Below are 16826 nucleotides of genomic sequence, written 5' to 3' on the forward strand. Positions count from 1 at the left end.
TCTCCACAAGGAAGCAAAATGACCAAATAGAAACCTGTGAGAAGTTTGATCTGACTACAATATTAAAAATGAATCCTAATAAGTCCTCTTTAAATGAAACAGTCTCTTAAAACAGGCTTAGAGACCGTGGGATTTACATCTGCCCAGACAACGGGACAGGAGAGAGCACAAAGGACATAGTAAACAGTTAAAATGTGTTTTGCTTTTTCCTTGTGGTAACTCCTGAGTTTCTACATAAGAAGGCTTTTCATCTTCAAAGACACCAGGGTTTTGTAACTGAGTTTCTGGTCCCACCTTAGGTTCAGATCAAAACTAGCCTTCTCACAGCTTGCTTCAGGATGTTTTTAGCCCACACAAAAGTGTGCATAAAATGATTAAACAGGAACCTCCACGACCTTCAGCAACCACATCTGCTGGTTAACGCTGTCACATAGGGCAGCTCATGAACCCATGCCTCCCCCAGAGAGCTTAGACCTTGATCAGAAGGTCTGGCTCAACAAAAGGCAAGAAGAAACGTGCCTACCTGGCCCCCTGGAGGATGACCTAGGAACTGCAGGGATTCCCGCCGGGGCATGAGGCGCTGCCTGGGACCCTGCAGGCCAATGCATGCACCAGGGCCGGCAGAGGGCCGCGCTGAGGCCCTGAGAAAGGTCAAGGCCATGTCCTCCTAAGGGGTCCCTGGCATCTGGGGAGCTGTCCAACCTGGGAAGAGAACTAGGCAGCTCAGCTCTGGAAGGACCTGACATGGAGATTTCTGTGGCTTCCCTGATAGCTTCTGCCCCTTCTGCTGGGGATCTCCACTTCTCAGAAGGTGGAGACCATCATGGGGAGATGGGCTGCCTTCCTGGAGCCTGGGAGAGGCTCATCACCTTCTGCAAGGTTTTTTTGGCCATGGAGGTAATGTCAGCAACCGGACCTGACCCCCCATGATCCAAGAGAGGAAAAATAAGTGTCCCTTCCAGGAACCACAGAGCCAAGGCAAGAATGGGAGATACACCCATGGGTCAGAAGAGACAGAGAATCAGGGTGAAGGAATTGAAGGCAGGGCAAATGATGCGGAGAAAAGCTTCCTAAAGCTTAATTAGATGATGTTGGAACTAAGAAAGTAAAGAGCAATTTAAAGGGAGGATAGTTCCTGCTGAGACTGAAATTAGTGAATTTGATATCAGTGGTCATATGCAAAAAATACATCAGAACATTTAGCAAAATATAAGAGGTTGAAATAGGAAGGATAAGAAAAAAGATTTGGAGGGTAAATTGTGCAGGCCTGACGCCCAAGGATATTTCAAAAGAAAAAATGTATTTTATACAATATTTAAGGAATATATATATACATATATATATGTAGTAACTAAGGAATATGAGATTCACACTTCCCTTTGTCGAAGAAACTGCTCACTAAGTTTGAGACTGAGTTGATAAGAAAAACTACATCTAGGCAGAGCGCCTGGGTGGCTCAGTCGGTTAAGCATCCAACTTCGGCTCGGGTCATGATCTCACGGTCCGTGATTTCGAGCCTTGCGTGGGGCTCCGTGCTGATGGCTTTGAGCCTGGAGCCTGCTTCCCATTCTGTGTCTTCCTCTCTCTCTGCCCCTCCCCCACTCATGCTCTGTCTCTCCCCGTCTCTTAAAAATGAGTAAATGTTAAAAAAAAATGTTTTTTAATTTAAAAAACATATATCCTTTAACAAAGCAACTTTACTTTTTTGTATATAATCCAGCCTGGGGGAATATCAGCGTTGGTATTTAAATGGCTACATAAATGTTGACATATGCAAATATGCCCATTAATGACTTAGGGATATTGATACAATGGTGTGAAACAAACCTAAATGTATGACATAATATGACAAATGACATGCAAACTGAAAATGAAATGCAACTCGATACCCTGAGTTATTGCACCACTTCACAGCCTACACAAACGCACAGCATCACAGTTCTCTAAGTGACATTCAAGTCCCTCCTGCGTCCATCTTTTAGGTCTTATGCCTTCTACCTACAAAGAATAATAATATATAGTTATCTAAACCTCAAGTGCATTCACATTATTACTGTTTTGGAATGTGTTTGTGCATTTAGGACAGGAACAATTTCCCCATGATTTTTTTTTTTTTTTTGGTAGTTAAATTCAAATTTGCAACTTTGTGGATAATCAGTATTCACCAGTAAGCCACTATTTATGGGCAACAGAAGCAAAGAAATCGTCTTGAAAAAAATTTCTTCTTCAAAAGAAATACATACAGTTTACTTGAGGGTAAGTTTGATAATACCTTTCCTTCTAATAAAGATAAACCACTAAGATTGCCTGGAGCGGCTGTTCAAATCCCAAACAAGGCTCCGTTTTTCTCTAGGACAACGTTGGTTAAAACAATTAAATCACTTAAGCACCCTCACTGTATTCATCTTAATCTGAGAATGAGAGAATCAGAGAAGAGTGAAGAATTCTTCAACAGGAATGAGAACACGAGTAAGACAAGTATAATGATTAGTATAAATAGTGATTTCTAGGTCCTCTCATACATCCTCTCAATACATCCACTAACGCTTTGGGGAAGTAACAACTTGAGGTCTGAGCTGGGGACACAATGTGGCTGATACATTTCTGGCCCCAGTTAACGCAGACCACTACAATGTCTGGCCTCAGGAAAAGGACACAGCAACAATCTACAAAACAACTCTCAGTGATTTGAATCATTATATCTGCCTCTAAACACTTGGATGCTGCTGTTAATTGGGAGATACAAGAAGCTTACACCATAAATAAGGGGTCCACTTTTGAGCAGTTGCCAAATGTCTTTATTTAAAGTCTCTCATTTTAAAGAACGTCTTTTAATTAGTTTTTCTGGGGAAAAAATATGCTTGTGGGTCAAAAACGCAAGGAAATATAAAATCTGCATCTACTTACAGGGGTCCTCACGACAAACATGTTGAGATTCCTCACGCGATGATTTATTTGTCTGCTTAGGTGATTTTGCTCCTGAAATGACTTCTCACCATTGTGGAGGGAAGAGGTGTGTTACCATGTGGCCACGCGTGGTTTTAAGAATGACAGTGCCATAAGGGCGCCTGGGTGGCTCGGGGGCTTAGGCATCTGACCAGCTCAGGTCATGATCTCTTGGTCCACGGGTTCGAGCCTGCGTCGGGCTCTTGTGCTGACAGCTCAGAGCCTGGAGCCTCCTTTGGAACCTGCGTCTCCCTCTCTCTCTGCCCCTCCCCTGCTCACCCTCTGTCTCTGTCTCTCTCAAAAATAAACAAACATTAAAAAAATGTTTTTACATGACAGTGCCATAAAAGAAGATACATCTAATAAAAAAAAAAAAAAAAAAAAAAAAAAAAGAAGATACATCATTTTTCTATCCAACTTCTTGATAGATATTTGCTACTGGTTAATTAATTTCCAGGTATTTTTGAGACGTTATCAGAGAAACAGCATTCTTACTATGACCTAAGACCACAAATTAGGATCTTTTTTATGTTAAAAAAAATTTTTTTTTTTTGAGAGAGAGAGAGAGAAAGAGAAAGTGCATGAGCGCACACGCAAGGGGTGGGGAGGGTCAGGGGGAGAGAGGGAGAATCTTAAGCAGGCTCCGCTGGTTCAGGGTTCCATCTCTTGACCCTTAGATCATGACCTAAACCGAAATCAAGAGTTGGACGCTTAACTGAGTCACCCAGGCGCCCCAGGATCTTAATAATAAGAGTGCTTCACACACTCAAGATTCTCTCCTCCCCTTGTCTGTTAAATCTTTGCACTGCATTTTCCCTAACAAATGTTGCCAGCAAGAAACGCATTACTATTTAAGTAACAAGAGGAGCTCTCCTCTTGGTCCTGAGATGTATGAACTTGGTACACTGGAGCCACAGGGCCGAAGGAAAGGGAGGGTGGAAGAGGCGGGGTGCCCTCATTTGGTGCCCGCCCACAGTCTGTGCTGCGCTCTTGTCCCACGGGTGCTCCAAGGAGACGGTGCTCACAGAGAAAAGAGCTGAGGCCTTCAGGTTGGCCATATATAGGTTTAAATCCCAGCTGGGGGACTTCAGACTCTGTCTTTAGCATCCAGGAGCCTCATTTTCCTCCTCTGTGAAGTGGGGATAATGATACTCACCTTGAAAGACTCACCCAGATTATGAGGTAGGTAGGTGTTACGTATGAATCACCTAACACGGGGCTGGCGGTATGAGAATCTAGAAAAGGCACACGTGGGCATAATGGGACCACAGCTTTTGCTTCCTGGGCTTGAGTCATCGCTTCCATCCAGAGCACAGCTATTTTCACCGTGGCCCACACCCTGCCATGCCATCTATCTTTTTCCTCTGTTCAGTGGGCTCAGTGCCCAGTCTGAAGACGGAGGAAAAGCAAGAGGAGTGTTACTACTTGCCATTCATCTTGTCGTGCACGTCGCCTCCCTGCGTCCCATGTTTTGGAGAGCTGGAAATATTTCATTATTCCTGGCCATCATCACCAAGAACTTGAGGGGAGGAAAACTACACCTCCCCCTCACAGAGCTAAGTGACTTTTTTCTGTCCCCTAAAACCCACCATAGAGAAAAAGGAAACTGATTCGGGCGTTGCTGTGTTTTTGGTTCAACATTCTCTCATATTTTTTAAATTTTTTTTGGCTTATTTTTGAGACAGAGAGAGACAGAGTGTGAGTAGAGGAGGGGCAGAGAGAGAGAGAGAGAGAGAGAGAGAGAGAATCTGAAGTAGGCTCCAGGCTCTGAACTGTCAGCCCAGAGCCCCATGAAGGGCTCGAACCCACGAACTGTGAGATCATGTCCTGAGCCGAAGTCGTTATTAAAGGAGAAGAGAGCTACATTTCTTAAGAGTTATTGTGATGACAAAATGCATGCTTATAAAGCACCTTAGTTACAGTTTGGCTCATAAAACGTGGTATGGTAGATGTGGCAAATTATGTTGTATCACCAGACAAAGTTCTCTATCAGGACATCCCCGAATTTCCAATGAACATGCCTGCGACATCTTAGAGAGACTAAATAGTCTAAATAGCTGAGATGCTATGATTTTTTTCCTCCTCTCTCTACTCAGCTGACCCCCAGGAAGTAGACGTATGCAGTACCAATGACTGGAGTTTGATGTTTGCCATAGTCATCTGAAGGGCACTGAGAACAAGAGACCAGATGGATGACCAAGGCCCCTCCCCACCTTACTGGGCCCCTCCCCATTATAACAGGTCCCTCCCTGCTCTGCCGGGCCCCTCCCCATTATGACAAGGTCTTCCCTGCTCTACCAGGCCCCTCCCCATTATGGCAAGCCCCGCCCCATACTTCCAGGCCCCTCCCCCAATGGCAGGCCCCGCCCCACACTGCTGGGCCCCTCCTTCTATGACAAGCCCCACCCCACTAAGACAAGCCCCGCCCTGCCGGGTTCCTCCCCCTATGACAAGCCCCGCCCCACCCTGCCGGTCCCTCCCCCTATGACAAGCCCTGCCCCACCCTGCCGGGCCGTCCCCACTCTGAGGAGGCTGGGGGAGATGCACTCTGGCCTTCCGGTGGCCCTCTCCAGCATCCTCCCGACGTCCAAAGGGAGAAGAGTGCAGGCGCGGTCTCCCGCGCGCACCCTCGTTTCAGGGGCGTAGGCCTGGACACCCGGCCACACACCGGCGCGCCTGCGCAGATCCACGCTGGCGGCCGCCGCGCACCCACCTTCGCAGCAGTCCTGCCACACGCGCAGATCCACCTGCGGTATCTCGCTGCAGCTCAGGTAGTCCTGCGGGTACTGCGCCTTCACGAACACGTCGGCCTGCACCTGCTGGATGTTGTCGCCATTGTCGCAGAGCACGCGGCCCAGGGACGCCTGCCTCAGCTGAGTGAGCTGCGCGGGGGTGAACACTCCGGGGTTCTCATACCAGAACCTGGTGGCCAGCAGGGAGAGGCGTGCAGTGAGGCTCCCAGAAGGGCCCTGAGCTGCGGGCCCAGCGGCGACAGCGCAGCGGCAGAGCTCCCTGGCAGCAAAGATACAGAAAGGATTGTCTGCTCTCCAACCAAGCATGCTTTCAACTGCCTCCAGTGTTGATAAAGTCCTTAAATCCCCTGCTTTGAACGATCACTTTCTATTCACGTTTTACAAAACGATTCAATAAAGCTTTGCAAAGTTAAAAGATAAATAAAGAAAAGCACGTCTTCTAATCTAAAATTCCATAAGCTAGCCTTAGAAATTACCTGAACAATTTTAAGACTGACATGTTTGCCTAAAAGAGAAATAGTGCTTTTTAATCATTAATACATACTAGTTGATTATATCTATTAGCTAATTAGAAAAAACACACTCGATTTTCAATTAAAAAACAAATACAGTTTAAAAACACTATTAAAGTGAGCCCTTGTTCATTCCTTCAGGGAATATTTCCAAGCACTTTTCTCAAGCCAGGCACCCAACAGAAGAGAGGAAGCCAAAGGCCGTTACCATTCACATGGTATATGGGCTGACTTGTGTCCCCTCGAAATTCACATTCGTTGAAATCCTAGCCCCCAGTATTTCAGAATGTGACTTTATTTGCAGACAGGGCCATTAAAGAGGCGGTTAAGTAAAAATAAGGTCATTAGGGTGTCATGGGGGGGGAATTACGATTATAATCCATTATGACTAATGTCCTTACAAGGAAAGGAAATACGGACACAGGCCGGTCCAGAAGGAAGACCTTGTCAAGACAAAGGGAGAAGTTGGCCATCTACAAGGCCACAGAGTCCTCAGTAGGGATCAACACCGCCCACCTTGATCCAGTCTCCAGAACTGCAAGACAATATATTCGTTATCTAAACCACCCAGTCTTTTGGACTTAGTTATGGTAGTCCTAGTAAATTAATACACATGGAGAAAACAGTTTATTCAAAAAAAAAACACAAAGCTTTCCGAAATTTGCTTAGTTTTTGACCACATATATTCTTAAATTATTATCGATTGAACATATTAGCACAGCTATGTGCTGCAATAAATCCAGAGTGCCAAAACTAATTTATAAACATTAAAATGAAATACTGTACTCTGAACGTTGGCCAATGTGCAATAAAGGAATTACATCTGTTACTACTTTCTTTATAATATAATTCATAAATAGAAGAGACTGGGAAGAAAAATTTTAAATAAAGAATAATTTGGGGGATGCGTGGCTATGTCAGTCAGTTGAGCTCGATTTTGGCTCAGGTCACGATCTCACAGTTTCATGAGCGCTGACAGTGTAGAGCCTGCTTGAAAGTCTCCCTCTCTCTCTGTCCCTCCCCCACTAGCATTCTGCATCTTTCTCAAATTAAATAAACTTTTTTTTAAAACATTAAAAAAATAGTTTTTAGTGTAACTTTAATCAAAAACTAAGTTTTAGGGGATCCTGGGTGGCTCAGTCGGTTAAGTGTCCAACTTCGGCTCAGGTCATGATCTCACAGTCCGTGAGTTCGAGCCCCGCGTCGGGCTCTGTGCTGACAGCTCAGAGCCTGGAGCCTGCTTTGGATTCTGTGTCTCCCCCTCTCTCTGACCCTCCCCCATTCATGCTCTGTCTCTCTCTGTCTCAAAAATAAATAAACACTGAAAAAAAATTAAAAAAAAAACTAAGTTTTAGGCAGTGTTTAAGTCCTTTGTATAAATATATAATCGCTGTGATAATACAGAACGTTGAACTGTCGAACAGGTTCACAAGAATCCTAGCCCTTACTCAAGACTGTACTAACGATCCAGAAGATACAGCGAGGGCCCCGGAACACAGTTGGTTCAAGTAACAAAGGAGAGCTATTAGTGTGTCCCATGCCAACTCGGCGGGGGCTGCTTAGTTTTTCAGTTTTCTTCGTTTTTATCCCTGGCTAGCCTTGCAACAAAGAGATTACACTAACTTCCGTCTCCTGCCAGCTGTCATAATTTCATAAACTCAAGTTGATCCACAGTAGATACTTTAGCCAAACCAAGAGATTTTTAGGAAGAAGCCCCAGTTATTCTTCCACTAGTAAGTGCCCTCAGCACACAGTTCTGCGAGGAGGTCTGGTTTTGGGTCAACCCGTCTCCCACGAAGATGAAGGGATGGGGCCTCAAGCTCGCTGTGAACTCCTGCACCACCAACATCATTTACACTTGCCACAATCTATGCACCCGGGGTACTACTGTTCGATGGACTGTATGTACATATGAGGCAACAGGTTTCAGGTGATATGCTGTGCACGTCATAGTCCAGTGCATTCTTTAAAAGAATTTTTTAACGTTTATTTATTTTTTGAGAGACAGAGAGAGACGGAGCATGAGCGGGGAAGGGGCAGAGAGAAAGAGAAACACAGAATCCAAAGGAGGCTCCAGGCTCTAAGCTGTCAGCACAGAGCCCGACGCGGGGCTCGAACTCACAGACCGTGAGATCATGATCTGAGCCAAAGTCAGACGCTTAACCAACTGAGCCACCCAGGCGCCTCTGGTGCATTCTTTTAACTACTGACTTCTATGCCCTTCCTAGTCAGTCTATTTCTTCCTTCCTTACAAAGATTTACAAGAACTTATAAAAATGGATGCCATCTGGTATTATCAGTGGTCAGAAAAATTCTGTGACCAGATGCCATTTGTTATTTCTCATATTCAATATATTTTAAACCATAGGAAGTACAGACTCATACTTATAATGCATGATTTGGGAGAAAACCCCAATTTTGTTATCTTCGAGAAGTATAACATAATTCACCTATCTCCATCTCTTAGCCGCTGAAACTGGGTAACAAACAGGCACATAAGTGTTGGTCCCACTCTCGTACCAGGGATCAGGTCTTCAACCATGAGGGCGGGCCAGAGGTCAATGTTGCCTGGAGAGCCGTACAACCTGAAACCAAGCAGACAGACATCACACGCTGGACTGGCAAAGTGACACTCACAGAATTATTTATACTAAGGACTGCAAAGCAATTTTTGCATTTTATATACACTAAAAACAAAGGCAGAGATGATTTTTATTCTCATTTCACAGGCAACAATGTTGAGATGACGGAAGAATTCAGGGATCACCCAGTTGGCCAGGAACAGAGCAGTGGCCCAATTAAGAGCATTTAACACCATTCATGTAAGATGTACTGCGTTCTTCTTTCTAATTATCCTGTAAGTATATGGAATATAACTCTGTGTGTGTGTGTGTGTGTGTGTGTGTGTGTGTGTGTGTGTGTGTGTTTGCAGATCTATATCCAACTAATTCTTCTAGAAACATGTAGCAAATACATTAAGCATTAAAAAATTTCCATGTCAGTGTATTTGATAGTTATGCTAAACAGAGTGAAAAAATAGTTTGTGGAAATAATTTAATGTGTTAGATAAATTTCTTTCTTGCTAAAAAGATAATGATCCTTAGGGGCGCCTGGGTGGCTCAGTCGGTTGGGCGTCCGACTTTGGCCCAGGTCATGATCCCGTGCTTTGTGGGTTCGAGCCCCGCATCGGGCTCTGTGCTGACAGCTCGGAGCCTGGAGCCTGCTTCTGATTCCATGTCTCCCTCTCTCTCTGTCCCTCCCCCCACTCCATCTCTCTGTCTCCCAAAAAATACATTAAAAAAAATCAAAATAAAAAGATAATGATCCTTAGATTTGGGATTTGAAGTGATTTTTAAAATTTAAAAACTATCATAATGCTAATGATAATTTAAGCCAAACAGCTTTGGACACACCATCCACTTAAAGAAAGAAAACACGACCAGTACTCATGAGACTCCATGTGAGAGCTGCTGAGACCGTCTTTCCCTGTCTCCTAAACATGGGAACAACTTGACCTGTCCTTAACACTTTATTTCATGCGTACGATTCCATGGACTCCATATACTTTAGCTTCATATGCTTTAACCTTGGCACAAATGGAAACATAATGTTCATACTTCTTTTCACACCACGGTTTATTTGGAGATTCGTCCTGTTGCTGTACCCCCCTGCAGCTAGTTCCTTTTCTCGGCCCTAGAGTAGCCCCTTGGATACTCTTCTGATTTAGTCATCCATTCTACTGGTGATGAATATTTGTGGTTTGCAACATTTTACTGTGAACACTCTCACCCATGTTTCTTCATACGGACAGAGGTCTCTCTAGACTAGGAACTTTTTATGACAAAGGATACGATAGCAAATATTTTCAGTGTGTGTGCCACATTTTGCCATTAGTCAACTCTTCCCTTTTTCACCAGAGCAGCCAAAGATAGCATATAAAAAAATGGACGCGGTTGTGTTCCAATAAACCTTTCTTTACAAAAGCAGGCGGTGGGTGAGATTTGGCCAATGGGCTGTGGTTTGCGGATCCCTACTCTAGAACATGCCAACACTAACTCTTCAAATGCACACACTTTTAATTTTAATAGATAAAGCCAAACTGCCTAAAATATATGTACAGTTCATACGCTCATAATAAGCATATAGAAGTTGTATGTGATACATACCCACATGCGTATCTTCAACTTTAATAGGTAGTGCCCTTGGCACATTGCATTTCTTCAATATTTTTTTTGAGTTTAGTTCAGTGTCATTGCTGCGACCCTTCTTACTCCTTCTCCTACCTCCTCCTCCTTCCCCCTCCCCCTGATCTTCTCCTTCTCCTGCATCTTTTTTCTTACTTTCTGATGATAGCTGGGCTTTTATATCTCCAAGTACTTGTCTGAGTGTTTGAGTGCTTGTTTAATTCAGATTCAAGTGTTGCATTATAGATTCCTTCTGTTTCCATTTTTCCCCCCCCGGGAGAATTTTTCTCTGTAATGTTTTGATTTGCATTTCTGTTTTCTTGCTCCCTAGCTTTATTTGAAAGAAGTCCCCCGCCCCCTCTTCGCCCAGGCATTTCATGAAGTGGATTTCCAGTCGGGCAGCATACGGTTCTGTCACTGCCGTGCAGGACACATCGTTGGTTGCAGTGTTGGTGGCAACAGGGGAGAGCAGGCACTGGCACGCTTTATTTCTCTTTCATTCCTTAGGCATTCTTCATTTCATTTCATTCTACTTTAGCTTCCTGTCGGATATGAAGGGGCACTGTCCCCTCTCTCCTTATCTCCTTGGGTCCCTAAAAATGGTTATCTCTGGTTACTTTCGGCCCTGGGATTGGTGTAGACACCAGAGCTGCATTTGGAGCCATATTCGGTGATGTAGACTTAGCACTTACTGTCGGACTTTGTCCTTCTAGAGAGATTTCTTTTTTCCTGTAGTTCATCCATGCCGATTCCCTTTCGTTGGTCCACAGAGATTTTTGAATGCTCCATCCTTCTCTCCACACCCACACTTGCATGGAGGTGGAGCTCCAATGGAAGTTCTGTTGGAAGCTGGGGATTATTTTCAAACTTGAAGCAATTTGAAATTGATGCCATTGTTGTCTCCTACGAATTCTGAATGTATAAGTCATGTGTTTTTGGATGTGTCTTCTTTGTAGTCTCGTAGTTTTGTAGGAGGCCACGTTAAGAGATGCCGAATCAAAGTATCAAATGACCATTGTTTTTCTAAGGCTAACTTGACAATATGTCTGCTTTGTAGAATTTGTGCTCATCTGATGGGTGTGAATAGGTGTTTCACTAGGATTTTCATTATCTTGATTATTTAGTTGGGCATCTGCTACATATTGATTGAGCTTTTTTTTTTTTTTACATAAAATTCCTATTTACACTATGCCTTTTTCCCATCTTCCTATTGGGTGGTGTTCTTCTTTCTCACTTTAGGAGTTCTGTATATATTCTGGATGCTAATGCATGGTTATCTATGTTCAAATGTATTCCTCCAAATTTGGGACCTCTTTTATTAATCCCTCTCATTATGTTAGACTTTGATGAAAGTATTTTTTTTTGAATTTAAGGTCAATTTTCTCAATTTTTTGTAGGTGGTATTTTTTTTAAATTTTACTTAAAAAAACATTTTCTTCCCCAATGCCATAAAGATATTCTGACTTTTTTTTTAAGTTTTAAACTTCTGCCTCTCAGATGTAAGCCCTTCATCTATTTGGAATTGATTTTCATATGTGATGTGAGATAGGAATCCATACTCATTTTTACCCATGGATAGCCAATTTTTACTGCACCACTTACTGAGAGTGTTCTCATTTCTCACTAATTTGCCCAGCAGTACTTTCAAATATCATGGTTCCACGTGTAAGCACATTTCTTTGTGTGGCTTTCTATTCTATCAGTCTTTCTGTCTATTCGTGAATCAATATCACACTATGTTAATTACTAAAAGCTGTATAATAAGTGTTGCTAACTGGAACATCAAATCACTCAGATCCTTCTTGGCCATTTTCTCTACGAAGTTCATTTTAAAATCAGCTTGTGGATGCCACAACAAAAAACTATTAAGATCTTAACTGGAATTACAATAAATACATCGTTTTAGGAGAATACTGACACATTTGAATTATTGAATATTGCTTCTCCTGAATGAGATACATGACTCTATTTCTTACGTGTTCTCTAGAAACTATCTGATTTTCTTTCCTAACGTATTGCACAACTTTTGTTAGTCTTTTCTCCTCATTTGGTATCGCAATTTGACTTTTCCTATATTCCTTATATGTAGAGAACTTGCAAAAAACAATTATGACAGTTTTATTTTATCCTTTCCAGTAGTTACCTCTTTCTTATTTTATTGTCTTCACTATGGTTTCCATACAACTTCGAATATTAACCATGGTAGCTGGCATACTTGTCTTATTCGTGTGTTCCAATGAAATGTTTCTGGGGCTCCTGGGTGGCTCAGGCGGTTACGCCTCCCACTCTTGCTTTCCGCTCAGGTCATGATCTAACAATCAAGAGATGGCAGAACCTGAGTGGGGCACGGAGCCTGCTTAAGAGTCTCTCTCTCCCTCTCTCTCTCTCTCTCTCTCCCCCTTCCCCTCCCCTGCTCTCCTGCACTCTCTTCCTCTCTCTCAAAAAAAAAAAAAGTCTGTTAAGAGCTCATAAAATTGTTATGAATTGTTAAGAGCTCATAAAAGAAATGGTAGTTTGAGGTTTTAGAAATTAGAACACTGAACTTTCTCATAGAGTGTAACCATGGCTTTGTTAATGTCAGTCCTTTGATATGGATTTGTTTTTCACCTTTTTTTAAAAAAAAATTTTTAACGTTTATTTATTTTTGAGACAGAGAGAGACAGAGCATGAATGGAGGAGGGGCAGAGAGAGAGGGAGACACAGAATCGGAAACAGGCTCCAGGCTCTGAGCCATCAACCCAGAGCCCGACGCGGGGCTCGAACTTACGGACCACGAGATCGTGACCTGAGCTGAAGTCGGACGCTTAACGGACTGAGCCACCCAGGTGCCCCTGTTTTTCACCTTTTAACCAATCCACTCCTATCCCTATTGTAACTTACTGCTTTTATTGTGGCTCACTGCATAGCTCCAGGAAATACTACGAGCCTTTTAAAGACACTTAGTATAGGTACCAACCATATTGAGTAAGTTATTAATCATTTCTGGAGTATGTCTGAAACAATAACAATACTGAGCTCCAACCGCATTAGAGGGAGGTCTGAAATCAGTAAGTTCTCCAAACATTTGTTACCCATTCATCCGCATTACTCAGGAGAATGTCAGCTTTAGTTTTTTAATTTTTAAAATTCTAGGCCTCGTATTTCTTCATCCTTGGTTATAATTAGTCCCTAGTAAGACTATAAATCAGCTTCTATGTTTAATTTCTTTGGTATATCAATTCACTTCTTTTTTTTTAATGTTTTAATGTTTTATTTTTTGAGAAACAGAGAGTGAGAGAGCGAGAGAGAGAGAGAGAGCAGGCGAGGGGCAGAGCGAGAGGGAGACACAGAATCCGAAGCAGGCTCCAGGGTCCGAGCTGTCCGCACAGAGCCCGACGTGGGGCTCAAACCCATGGATGTGAGATCATGACCTGAAGTCAGTCGGTCAACTGACTGAGCCACCCAGGCGCCCCTCAATTCACTTCTTCAATTTCCTCCCCAAAGCTAATACTCAAACACTCAACAACGTTTGTTCCATACTTGAAAGGAGTAACCCAACACAAAGGCGGCATGGTTATGACTGTAAAAAGTCACACAATCTGGGACGGCACCTGATCAGTGCTGCTCCTACACTGACAACAGCAGTGACACCACCCTCCTTGGTGTGCAGTGCGGGAGCAAACTGGAACGTTCCAGGTGCTTGGGATCATAACATTGGCCTAAGTGGCACATTAGTGTGCAATGCCCAAAGCAAGTGTGAAAACCGTCTTCACGGTCTCCAAGCTCTGCTAATGTAACATTTAACTGTGTTTAATAGAATTTAGCTTCTAACCTTTTCCATCACTGCAAAACAAGCCAGACACAGACTGAGAAGAGTAAATAAACAAAGTCCAGCTACGCTGAGAGCAGTATTTCTATTACAATTCTGATGCACAAAGAGCTGAAAGAAAAGATCTGCAAACCTCGGCATGAACGACTGCACGCCCCAAAGATGACAGCGTCCGTCTTTATCTAATTTGCTAACAACAGTCTGACTTCGAGTCTGCTTTAGAAGGAGGAATAATAAGACCTTTCAGTTGGATGGCTCTGACAGACACCAGGGGAGAAGGTCCTGTATAGAATTTTTTTTTTTCAGGGCTCTCCATGGTTCCTGATTCAAAGTGAAAAACAGATAATGTAGCAAGATATAATTTTCCTGAAACAAATACAAGGCTTTACCACAAACACTAAGGAATGGTGCCTTGGGAGAAGGTGTCCTTGTGGAAAAGCTTTCCCACCCTCTTCTGAATTTTTAGAACAAATGTGATCATTTAGTAGCTTTTGGAGAGAAAAATATGAAACGTGTCCTTCAAAAGAGCAACATGCCCTTGCGTACTCTCACACAAAATAAAAATTCCCTCTGCCTCAGGATGATTGCTTCAATTTGACAGAAGCAAATGACAAAACCATTAAAGAAATTAAAACAATGAGCACGTACTACGTCACCAGTGTGACTAGTCACATCAGAGACATCGTCCAATGTAACTTTATGGTTGATTTAAGTCACCTAAACACCAGAAAGAAATGTGAGTTCCTTAACGGGGAGGTGAAATTCCTCAAAAAAACTTTTTAACAGAAGCTAATCTCAGGACTGTACCTGCTTCCTGAAAGATTTTAATGACATCATATTTTTTTTTCTTTTAAAATTCCTCTACAATTGAGACTTTATGCATTTTGGAGCACCATAAAGCTCTGTCTTTAAGAAACATTACCTCTGTAATGGAAATAGCACAGAAAACTAGGCAAAGGGGGAAAATAAAGCATCACTTTTTTTGAACAAATATATAATACAATCCATTTTTTGCTTTCACAAGAAGAGGAACTTTTCTTGCTACTACAACTTTGTATGAAGAAAATCATCTAAGCTACTATACATAATATTTTATAGAGAACTACAAATGCTAATAGTCATCAAATTTTCAGAAGCAGAGTACAGAGTATAAGACTCTATATATTTATAATTTATATATAAATATATATATTTATATATAATCTATATATTATATATTTATAAGACTCTAATTATATATTTTATAATAATACAAATAATCATTGATACTCTATCTTGGGATCAGTTAGGAGAAAAGCGAAAGAGAAGGGGCAAAAGACTAGAATAAAGAATAGAAAGAAACAGAAGAATAAAAGCATAAAACCAAAGCAGAGAATCCAAGAGCAAGACAGAGATACTGCAGTCATGGAGTCATGGAGACTAGGAAGGACTCCCTCACGTGAAAAGGACAGGTTTGTCCCCATCAGAAACTCATGCACATGGAACAGTAACATATTTGAAAAACATTCCGAAAGAGTATCTTGCAGGAAAATAATATCCGCAAATTTACAGCATGGCAACTAGTAACAATTAAATCCCTCCTCTATTTTACCCCAGTGGTAGCCGTAGATGAGAGATTTGCTTTTTTGGTATATTTTTCACAGTCGGGATAAAATACAAATACTGAACAAAACATTTTTATTAATTCTACTCACATAGTAGCAACCCTTTGAAATCTCTGGCTCTAAGAAGTGTTCTCTTTTTATTTAAAAGACTCCTTAACAAGAAAGTATTGGATGTTAAAGACATGAAAAGCCCTAAAGAGACTTTTCATCATATCATAACCAGGGACACGGAAAAATAAGTTGAAGAGGAAAGGAAATACACTTTTCACTGAGAAAATATTACTGAATGTCATGTCTACAAACCACATAAAATTATCTAATATACATCCTGTGGTAAGCATCCCACACTTAAGGAAACACAGTAATAAGCTACTGGTTTAATTCTGATTATGACATATACACAATTAACCCTTTGTTAAAAAAATTTTTTTAAGTGTTTATTTATTTTTGAGACAGACAGAGCATGAGAGGGGCGGACAGAGAGGGAGACACAGAATCTGAAGCAGGCTCCAGGCTCTGAGTTCTCAGACCCTGATGTGGGGCTCGAACCCACGAACCGTGAGATCATGACCTGAGCCGAAGTCAGAAACTCAACTGACTGAGCCACCCAGGTGCCCCAACCCTTTTTATAATCCACAAATTCTTAATAACTTCTGGAGTTTTCTAAACACTAGTCTGGAATTAAGAATAGAACTAATTGACAGAGTCTGGTCTAAAATGCACAGGCCCACCAGACGGCCGAAACAGGTGTTTAAAGCACAAACTATAGTATATAAAATAGTATATAAAAGTGTATCCACAAAAATGGAGATTTCTTCTAAGTCTCCAAAGTCTTGCTCCATATGTCATTGTAGTTGTAGCAAGACAGATAGATTAGATTAGATTCAGTTAAGTGACAAACATTTTATTTTTATTACCCTACTTGATCTTAACTGTAAACATTTGATTTATAAATTTCAATTGTATCTCTAAAGCTGCAAAACAATTTTGGTTTGGTACTCCGTCTGAACCTCCTCCAC

At 42.1% G+C, this 16826-nt stretch overlaps 1 protein-coding gene across 1 annotated transcript in view; it reads right to left on the reverse strand.

Moving 5' to 3' along the window:
- Nucleotides 1-16826, reverse strand: part of PXDNL (peroxidasin like) — a 353529-nt gene that overhangs the window by 34563 nt on the left and 302140 nt on the right. The window contains exons 18-19 of the mRNA XM_047842831.1: nt 8662-8796; nt 5660-5958 (exon numbers count right to left, since the gene is read on the reverse strand). Coding sequence (XP_047698787.1) covers nt 5660-5958; nt 8662-8796 — 434 coding nt within the window. The remainder of the gene's footprint in view (nt 1-5659; nt 5959-8661; nt 8797-16826) is intronic.

Source organism: Prionailurus viverrinus, chromosome F2 (genome assembly GCF_022837055.1).
Source record: "Prionailurus viverrinus isolate Anna chromosome F2, UM_Priviv_1.0, whole genome shotgun sequence".
Lineage (NCBI taxonomy): Eukaryota > Metazoa > Chordata > Mammalia > Carnivora > Felidae > Prionailurus > Prionailurus viverrinus.